This window comes from Elephantulus edwardii, unplaced genomic scaffold (genome assembly GCF_000299155.1).
Source record: "Elephantulus edwardii isolate Elephantulus edwardi_28Jun2011 unplaced genomic scaffold, EleEdw1.0 scaffold00037, whole genome shotgun sequence".
NCBI lineage: Eukaryota > Metazoa > Chordata > Mammalia > Macroscelidea > Macroscelididae > Elephantulus > Elephantulus edwardii.
Window position 1 is genome coordinate 12513568 of NW_006399787.1, and position 10955 is coordinate 12524522.

Sequence of the window (10955 nt, forward strand, 5' to 3'; positions counted from 1 at the left end):
AACGAAGGATTTTAAAGCTCCATCACACATACTTCAGACACATGGCCAGGAGAAACCAGTCCTTGCAAAGGAAATCATACTTGGGAGTGTAGAGGGACAACACAGGAGATGAAGACCATGGATGAGATGGATTGACACAGTAAACTGGGGTTATGGGGGCAGGTATGTCAGAGATGCTGAGACTGGCTCAGGATAGGGTAGGGTTCAGAGCTATTGTGCATAGGGTTGCTATGAGTCACAGGCAACTCGACTACACAAAATAACAACCTGTATATTCTTGCTTGCTTGTTTGCATTTTCTGTAGTAGTGGTTTAATTGAGAGTATGGTTGGGAAGACTAGGTCAGCCATCATGTTTTAGCTTTATTTTACTTAGTGAGCATTCAATTTTACTTAAAGATTACAACTTTGGAAACCCTGTGGGAAGTTATACTTTGTTCTAAATGATTGTTTTGATTCATAATCAACTCATTTGGCAATGGGTTTTGGGATTGTTTTTTATAGCCTCAAACATGGCAACAGTCATGAAGATGTCACAGGAGTGGTCACCACAAAAGGGATCAGACTCCAGTGGAATTAACAACTTGGGTTCAGGTCTCCTTGAAGTTGTGATATCATATCTGCAAACAGGCTGAAGCTACTATTTAATTCAGTACTTAAAATAAAACTAAGTGCCCAGCGACAATAGCGAAGTTCAACAGAGCAGCAAACAATAAATGCTTGTGAGGTTGTGGAGAGATTAGAACCCTTATTCTCTGCTGGTGGAAGCGTAAAATGGTGTAACCACTATGGAAGGTGTTTTGGCGCTTTCTCGAAAACTTAGAAATACCATTTGACTCAGCAATGCCACTACTAGGAATATACCCTAAAGAAATCATAACTGCCATCCAAACAGATAGATGCACACCCACATTTATTGCTGTGTTATTTACAATAGCAAAGAGATGGGAGCAATCCAAATGTCCATCAACAAATGAATGGATAGAAAAACTCTGATATAATCATACAATAGAATACTATACAACACTGAAAAACAACTCTTAAAACATTACACAACATGAGTGACCCTGCAGGACATTATGCCAAGTGAAATATCTCCGTTACAAAAGGATAAACACTGCATAGTATCACTGTTATAAAGCAGGTCTGACATGAGAGTTGGGAGAATAGAATAAAAGTAGATAGACAATGAACATTGCCCTGGAACAGATGAAGGAAAGACTGTTTAAAAGGAATACATGATTGGGCATTATGTGTATGACAACAGCCCAGAATAAGAGGTACATTGCAAAGAGGACTGAGAGGAGGGAGGGAATTGTACAACAATGAACGAATGTTAAGAAAAACAAAAAACGGTTAACTGGGAGAGAGGAAGAGTAGGGAAGGGGGGGTAAAAATGTGCAAAAATCAATGAATGACAATCTAACTTTTCTGTAAACTTTCATTAAAATAAAAGGTTTTCTTAAAAAGTATCTCTCATGTATACCCATGTTTATTGTGGCTTTGTTCGCAACAGCAAAGAGCTGGAAACAACCCAAGTGCCCATCAACAAATGAATGGATAGAGAAGATCTGGTATATCCACACAATGGAATACTATGCAGCATTGAAAACAAAGAACTTATGCAATATTATGCAAAATGGTTGGCCCTGGAGGACTTTATGCTGAGTGAAATACCTCAGTCACAAAAGGACAAATATTGCATGCAGCCACTGTTGTAAAACAGGACTGACATCAGGATTGAGAGAAGACAGAGAAGGAGGGGAGGAATGAGGTATATTGCATTGAAATAGATGAGGGAGAGATCTGTTTAAAAGGGATATATGAATAGGTATTCTTGTCATTACAGAAGTCCAGAGTGAAGGCTGCATAGTGGAATGAACTTGGGGGGAGGGATTGCATAACAATGAAAGAGTTTTCTTTTTATTTTCAAGGAGATGAGTGATTTGAGGGTAAAGGGGTGGGCAGGGAGGAAAGTGCAACAATGAATGACTGGAAATCCTAAGTCTCTGTAAACTTTCATTAAAATTAATAAATTTTTTTAAAAAAGTATATCTCTCTCTGAGGGAGCTCTGGTAGCCTAGTGACAAGAAGCTGCACTGCAATCCCAGAGGTATGCAGTTCGAATCCACCAGATGCTATTCTGGAGGAGGGAGAATCTCCTCCAGTACCATTCATACAAAAAATCTCCTCCTGTGTCAGTTGGATCTGATTCAAGAGCACACACCTACAAAGGTTTGTTGGGTGTTTTTTTTGTTTGTTTTGTTTTTTAAATATGCGTTGTGGCTGTTTGGATTTTTCAGTGCTATGTTTAAAGAAAAAAAGGTATATAACTCTATGGATTGAAGCTCAACATTAGAATAACAAAGATTCTCACCAGTGGGCCAATTGTTAGCATCATGATAGATAGTGACAAAATTGAGATTGTTCATTGCTTTAGTATGCTTGGCTCCACAATCAGCACTTTTAGTGCCAGCAGCCAGGAAATTAAAAGACAAATTGCACTGGGAAAGTCTATTGTCAGAGACCTTTCCAAAGTACTGAAGAGCAACGATGTCAGTCTGGAGACTAAAGTGCGCCTGATCTAGGCTATAGTCTTTGCGATCACTTGCTATGCATCAGAGAGCTGGATAATGACTAGGGATGACAGGAGAATTGATGCCTTTGAGCAGTGGTACTGGAGAAGAGCATGGACTGCTAGGGGAACAAACATGTTCGTTCTAGAGAGGGTTAAACCAGGCTGCTCCTTGGAGGCAAGGATTCTAAAGCTTCGTCTGACCTACTTTGGACATGTTGCAAGGAGGGACCAGTCCTTAAAGAGGGACATCATGCTTGGGAGAGTGGAGGGCAGAACAAGAGAGGAAGATCCCCGATGAGATGGATTGACTCAGTGACTGGAGTAATGGGGTTAGATGTATCAGAGACAATAAGTTTGGCACAGGATAGAGTAGGGTTTAGGACTATTGTACATAGAGTCATTGTGATTCGCAGGCGACTAGACGGCACATAAAAACAAGTGGTTGACACAAAATTGGAGAAATTCCTCAACCAGTAGTCTCAAGTGTGGCGGAACCACTGTGGACTTAGAAACTCATCCAGGCTCTCAAGAACACCCTGGAAACAAGTAGCTCACCTGGCGGCAGGAAGAGCGTGGCGCGCACCCGGCCCGCGCGCACCTGCTCTCTCCGCACCCCGGGCCGCAGGAAGGCGCGCTCGTGCACCGCGCTGCCCAGGACCCGCCCGGGCTCCGGCTCGTGGCCCTCCAGCACCTCCAACTCCACCGCGAACGGCGTCCGCACGTCCCGCTTCATCAGCTGCAGCAGAGGCTCCTCCGGCTCCAGGGCCCAGAAGAGCCCCATGGGCTCGAGGCCCGCGAAGCTGCCGCCCAGCGCGGGCGTGCGCGTCAGGTCGAGCTCGCCTCCGCGGTCCGCGCAGTAGCGCGCGTGGGCCCGGAAGAGCGCGCCCTTCTCGTCGCGCAGGGACGCGCGCAGCGTGACCGGCTGCTCTGAGGCCAGGCCGCGCACCACGATGCGCACCGGCTCGTCCCAGCAGCAGAGGCCCGCGGGCTCTATGGTCACAGTGGCCGCCATGTCCATTTGCCCTGAAAAGGTGCTGCCAGGATCCATGAAGTCACGTGAGGGATTGGCAACTCTCGGTCTTCCTGGTAAGGCCACTGTATGAGGTCTCTTAAGAAGTTTGTATAAATCCACCAAATAACGTGAACTGAGGGAAATGAATCTGTTTAAACAGTGATTAATGTTGCAACATGTGGTCAATGTTTAAACAGGTACAAAGTCTGGGGAGCACGAGAGTCCACTGGTGGCCCAGTGGCAAGGAAGCTGCACTGTAATCTCAGAGGAGCGCGGTTCGAGTCCGCCAGAACCTCTGCTACAGGCAGGGAAATCTCCTGTACCAGTCAGATCCAATTTGACAGTACACACGCACATATAAAATAAAGTCTACTGAGAACGAAAAGATTAAAGACGTCATCTGTACCAGGGATTTAGATATTTAGAGTGTTACAGGTAGTTGTAGTTCTAGGCTGAAGCGGAGACGGGACCCTAATCATTCTTAGTCCCTCCCTCATCAAGCTTTAATTTCTAGAGCCAAAGGAATTTAGAAAGCTTCGAGAGCATGTTGATATTTGCACTGTCAACCTAGCTGGAGTCCCATCTTTTCTTTTTTTGAGGGGTAGGGGGTTAATTGTTTCTTGTCAAGTCGGATCCTACTGGTCCAGAAGGAGATTGCCACTCCCTCTCCAAAAGAGCACCTGGTGGATTCGAACCGTGCTTCTTTCCTCATCTTATTCTTAATAACATTTAATAAGGTCCTTCATTGCATAAGCTGAATCCGCTGCTGTTCTTTATGATAGGCTTTTTGTAATGTTTGTAAAAACCCTGCACTTACATGCCTGCAGTAGATACTCAGCAAGGCACCTCTCTCCCTTACCTCTCTCAAATCTAGCCCCAGCCGCCTCAGATAAACTTAGTTTCCTTTTGCCTTCCAGTCTCTTGCAAGTGACCATCTTTTGCTGAGCCTAAGTGTAGAAAGATGGGTCTATAGAACTCAGCCTCCCTGTTCCCAGAACAGGGTGGAAAGGAGAAGAATAGAGCACGTAGAAAGATCCAGTAAGCTGTTAGGTGCCACTGAATCGGTTCTGATGCCCAGCAACTTTGTGTTTATCAGAAGGCAACATTTTTTAGCCCGCCCTGCACCCTCTTCACAACCGTTGCTATTGGAGCCCATTGTTGCAGTTGCTGTGTCATTCCATCTCATTGTTCATCTTCATCTTTTTATTGACCCTCTGTTACCATCAAAGATGATGTCCTTCTCCAGGGACTGGCCTCTCCAGAGAACATGCCCAAAGTATGTGAAATGAAGTCTCCCTGTGTTTCCTTCTTAGACTCATTCTTGGCTGCTCTTCTTCCAAAAAAAGATTTTGTCTGTCCATCTGGCTATCCTTAGTATATTCTATTTTCTTCACCAGCACCATAATTTTAAGGTACCTTTATTCATTTTTCAGCTTTTATATAGTAAAAAGAGCAAGGACTGCAGGGGGACAGCTATATCTCACCCCATCAACTCTATAAAGGGGAACTGCCCCTGTCAACAGCACCCAAAGCACAAAACTAACTCCCATGAGGTCCAACACATCTCCCCTGCTCCTGCACCTCTGTGTACTCATCCCAACACCAATCTTACTGCTTTACTTGGTCCAAAATCCATTGAAGTAGCTCACAGACCACACAGAACCATATAAGGGAAGTTAAAAGGCTATAACTGAGGTTAATAGCAGAAATTCCCTAGTTAGGATAGCTCCCAAAATGTGCTTGTAGGCACCTCAGCCTGGAGCCTGGCAGCTTTAGGCCAGTCCTGCCAGTTATGGCTCTCTTCTCTACCACCACCCAAGTTGTCCAACAGACTTAAGCTAAAGGCTCCTAGTTCTGGTTCCCTGTAGTAGTCGCAAGATCTTCTCCATTCTATGTCAGGTCTCTGGTTCTCTGCTGCCACTGCTGTGGCTACTGAACACCTAGGCTCAAGTCTGGCTGTCATAAGAATCTCTGGCCCTGAAGGACATTCTACATTCTCTTACTCTTTATTTGCTACTGGTGAAGTTTCTTCTATTCTGCTGCTGCTGGATCTGCTTAATTTAATGGCAAGCCTACTCTTGTGAATTAGTGAGACTAGTCAATCCCCTTGTGAATAGGCCAACATACCTTATTCACGTATTCCTGCCCATCTACTTGGTGGCAAAGTCAAATTCAATGGCTAAGAAAGCCATTTTGAACAATAAACGCTTAACACCATACATATGTATGTGAAGTGGTTGAAATTACCGAGACATGGGTCAAATACAACTTGTTTGTTCAGGTGACATTTTTGCTTTGAATAATAAAGAGATCCTCTGTAGCAGATTTGGCCAATTGTCATTTGATTATTTAGCTGCTGCTTCCATAGGTGTTGACTGTGGATCCAAGGAAAATGAAATCTTTGACAGCTTCAGCATTTACCCTGTTTAATATAATGCTGCTTAATGATCCAGGTGGTTTTTCGCCCTCTTATTATTATATTGAATGGCACATCTGTACATTGGTCTTACAATAATGGCTTGTATGTTGCTGTGATTCTGGAAGCTATTGTTATTGTTGTTATGTGCTGTCGAGTCGCCTATTCTGCATACAGATTGAAAAGTTATGGAGACAGAATAATTCCCTGGTGGACCCTCTTCCTAATTTTGAACCATGCAGTGTCTCCTTGCTTTGTTCTGATGAGGGCCTCTTGGTCCAAGTATAGGTTTCACATAAGCACAATCAAGTGTTCTGGGATTCCCATTCTTCTCAGAGTCAGCCACAGCTTGTTGTGATCCACACAGTCAAAAGCCTTTGCATAGTTAATACCAGTATTTCAACAGGATCATTGACAGTGGATATATTCTAGCTTCGAGACTAAAACAGACTACAATGAAGGACTGACAATCTACTTCTGTGGAATGTAATATTCAAAATGGTCTTTCCTAGCCTGACTTGGCTATGTGGATGGGCAGGGCTAGGTGAATAGGGACTATTAGCCTACCCACCAGGAGATTGGCTAGTCTCACCAGTCCACACAGAGGATTGGCTAGCCCTGCCTTTAAAGTGAGTACATCCAGCAGCAGAGAGAGTCTCTCATCACCAGCAAAGGAGAAATGGGCATGTAGTAGGTGCCCTTCAGGACAAGAAATTTTTGTTCCAGCTGTGGGAACTGCAGCCATAGCTGAAGCAGAAGACAAGGGAGAGACCTGACATGAGACAGAGCTGATTGCTATCCTCCATGGACAGAACCAGAGCTAAGCTAAGAGTCTTTGTCCAAGTTTGTTGGACAAATGAGGGTGGAGGGAGTGGAGCCAATATTTACTGGACTGAGAACTTTGAAACGCTGGCCTAAAATTGTGAGGCTCAAGGCTGAATGCCTGTGAAAACATTTTGTAATCTGACCTGATTGAGTGACTCTCTTTGGCTATTCACCTGAATTAACCTTTTAGTTCTCCAGTATCATTCTGTGTGAATGATCAACTATCACTTTGGATTTTGGACCCAGTAAAGCAAACAAAGATTCTTACCACTGGGCTGATTGGCAGCATCATGGTAGACAGTGAAGAGATTGAGACTGCTAAAACCTTCAGCTTTCTTGACTCTGTAATCAACACTCTTGGTATCATCAGCCAGGAAATCAAAAGACAAATTGCATTGGGAAAGTCTGTTGTCAGGGCTTCTCCAGAGTATTGAAGAACAATGATGTCAGTCTGGGGACTAAGGTGCACTGGATCCAGACCATGGTCTTTGCAATTACTTGTTAAGCATCAGAAAGCTGGACAATGACTAGGGATGATAGAAAGAAAGATAATTGATACCTTTGAACTGTGGTGCTGGAGAAGAATATTGAATATACTGTGGACTGCTTGGAGAACAAACAGATTCATCCTAGAGAGGATGAAAATAGGCTGCTGCTTGGAGGCAAGAATTCTGAAGCTTCATCTGACATATTTTGTTCATGTTGGAAGGAGTGACCAGTCCTTGGAAAGGGACATCATGCTTGAAAGAGTGGAGGGATAGCACATGAGAGGAAGACCCTTGATGAGATGGATTGATTAAGTGACTGGGGTACTGGGAGTAGGTATCTCAGAAACAATAAGGTTGGTTCAGGATAGAGCAAGTTTCAGGGCTATTGTACATAGGGTCGTTATGAGTAGCAAGTGACTTGATGGCTCATAACAAAAACAAAGCAGTAAGATTGGTGTTGAGATGAGTAGAAAGAGGTAAGGGAGCATGGGGGACATGTCAGACCTCATAGGAATTGGTTTTGTGTTACTGATGCTGTGAACAGGGACCCCTTTATGAAGTTGGTAAAGGTCAGATAAAGCTGTCCTCACATTGCTCTTTCTACATTTGGTGTCAGAAACTGGGTTCAATGTGATGGCTCCAGACTCATGGAAATGTGGGATTTTGTAAGAAGTTAAGATCTTGGGAAGTGAAGTTAAATTGGATACTTTTGCTGCAACTAAAATAGAAGAAAACGTTAAACTACTTTTGGCTTGAGGCTCTATGCATATGAATGAGGTAAGCTAGAATTTTGAAGCTCTGTCTCACGTACTTTGGCCATGTGGCTAGGAGGGACTTGTCCTTGGAGAAAACATATCTTGCTTGAAAGGGTGGAGGGACAGTGCAGGAGAGAAAAACCCTGGATGAGGTAGATTGATACAGTAATTAGGGCAACGAATAGGTGTGTTGGAGTCAGTGATACTGGCTCAGGCTAGGGCAGGCTTCAGAGCTATTGTACATAGGGACAGTATTAGTCACAGGTGACTTGATGGCACGTAACAACAACAACATTAAGATTGTATATATCTGAACGATGTATTATTAACAGGTCTTCCTTGTATGCATATGGATATTATCACTCACAACATTATATTTCAGGATGATCTAGAAATGGTATTGACTATGAAGGCAACCCCATTTTTCCTCACCTTTTCCTTTCCATTTCCAGCATAGTAGATCATATGACTATCTGATTCAAAATGTCCCAAGCCGGTTCATCTCATTTCACCAATGCTCACTATGTCAGTATTTATGTTTCCAATTTTTCTATATTCATATTTCTCACATTCCATGTTCCAATCACTAGTGTCTGCTTGCAACTCTTCCTCCTCCTCTGTGTTTCCCAACAGGAGACCTCAGCTTCCAGTGCCATTCTGCTAGTCTAATCTAACTGTGCTCTATTGTACATAGAGTTGGGGTGTTTTTTTTTAATTTTTATTTATTTTTTATTATTTTTGTGTGAGTGTACCATCAAATCAGATCTGACTGGTACAGGAGGAGAATGTCCCTCCTTCCCCGGCAGAGCATCTGGTGGATTCGAACCATTGTGCCTCTGGGATTGTAGTTGCAGCTCCTTGCCACTAGGCCACCAGAGCTCCCCCTGTACATAAAGTTTTAAAAGAACTATTATTTCTGAAGTGGGTGACCAGTCTTCTTCCTAGTCTGTCTGACTTTTTGGATGCCTAGCTTTAGAGCAATATCTGACAGACAAGCATTCCAAAAGAACAGATGAAAGATCATTCCCCCTTACACAGCTAACAAATTCGGTGTTGCCCCTTTGTCACAGGTGCCGTGATCCTATACCAGCATGCTGGGCTTCACCACCATTACACTCCATTCCTTTGCCTTTCCTTTCAAGCACCTCCCTCTCCACTGGCCCCCTGCTAACCTGATATGATGTCTCAGATCTCTGGTCACTTCTGTCTGCTTACTGTCACACTACTCCCCAGTGATATTGGCACGCTAGGCAGGTCTTCTCCCCAGTGATGCAGGCTTGCTAGGCAGGTCTTCTGAGAAGCTGGAAAGATCCTCAGAGCTGGTGGGCAAGGAATCCTAGGAGGTATAATTGGGGGACTGAGGTCTTGGGGCAGGGAAGTTATGGATCTGAACAGGAGATTTCAAAGGGTAGCTCACACTGCAATCCCAGAGGCTCACGGTTCAAATCCACCAGATGCTCTGCCAGGAAAAGGAGGAACAAGCTCCTCCTGTACCAGTCAGATCCGATTTGATGGTACACACACACACACACACACACACACACACACACAAAATAATAAAATAATACTAAAAAAAATTTTAAAAAAACAACAACAAAGGGTAGCTCAGGAAGATAAAGCAAAGTATTATAATGAAATGTACAAAGAGCTGGAGTCAGAGAATCAAAAGGGATAAACTTGATCCACATTTTTCTTAAGCTGGAGAAATTAAAGAACAAGTCCAAGCCTCAAGTGACAGTACTTAAAGATGCTATACTCCGACGAGGAAGCAGTCCTCATAACAGAGCAAGGAAACACTGCATGGTTCAAAGTCAGGAAAAGAGTGCATCAGGGATGTGGCCTGTCTCCATACCTTTTCAATCTATATGCAGAACAGATCATTCAGGAGGCTGGGCTTTATGACAAAGAATATGGCATCAGAATTGGAGGAACACTCATCAACAACTTGTTTTATGCAGATGACACAACCTTGCTTGCTAAAACTGAGGAGGACCTGAAGCATCTAATGTAGAAGGTCAAGAACTGCAGTCCATTGTACATATTGTTGCTATGAATAGAAGGCAACTCTATGGTACATAAAAACAACAACAAATGATAAGATATATTGTATAAATAAGGTTTTTGTTGATTTAATATGATGATGTAGAATAGAAATTATTACTAGATATTGTGAATCGTGAAAGTGTGCAAGTATGCCCTGAGGCTGATTAAATATACTTAAAGGGGAAGATTTACCCTGGAGAAATGCTTGCTGAAAGCAGTAGAACTTAAGGACATGAGTCTTAGTGTGGAGAGAGATTCAACCCCAACCAGTACTCTAAGGAGATTTGCTTTTGAACAGATGTCTAGACCTTCATTGGATCTTTGATTGAAGAGATGAACATTTGGGAGAAAGAGAAAGAAAAAGAGACTTTGATCTTTTAAAACTGGAACAAACAGTTTGGCTTTTGAGGCAGGGTAATGAGCCTTTCCAGGACTTGAAGTTAAAGGAATCTGGAGAGTATGCTTACTCATAGTGACCACCTGGATCCACTGGAGTGGAATGAAAAGGTATTCAGCAGGGAAGAGATGGGCTGAGTTTAGACCTGATCAATCAACATTGTTGAACAAACATGCACATATACGAGGAGCACAAGATAGAAGATACAAGATAAAAGTGCAAAAGGGTTTCTGGCGTGAGAAGCAGGAAGTCATGAGGATCCCTGTCTTGTTGACTTGGCCCTATGTCGGGACTGAGTGAAGGGACCAGTCAATCTGGCACACAGGAAGAAGCATGGACTCCTAAGTTTGCAGCTGATGCCTATTTGGACTGAGCCATGGACAGCTTAAGATGAGCTGATCAGGGTCTGGAGATGTAGCTCACCGGTGGAGCACGGTGGCTCA

The 10955-nt window shown here is 43.5% G+C and overlaps 1 protein-coding gene across 1 annotated transcript in view; it reads right to left on the reverse strand.

The window, feature by feature from the left end:
* Positions 1-3588, reverse strand: part of LOC102852872 (acyl-coenzyme A thioesterase 6-like) — a 15150-nt gene extending 11562 nt beyond the window's left edge. Inside the window, exon 1 of the mRNA XM_006884696.1 lies at positions 3132-3588. Coding sequence (XP_006884758.1) covers positions 3132-3588 — 457 coding nt within the window. The remainder of the gene's footprint in view (positions 1-3131) is intronic.
* Positions 3589-10955: the final 7367 nt, after the last annotated feature.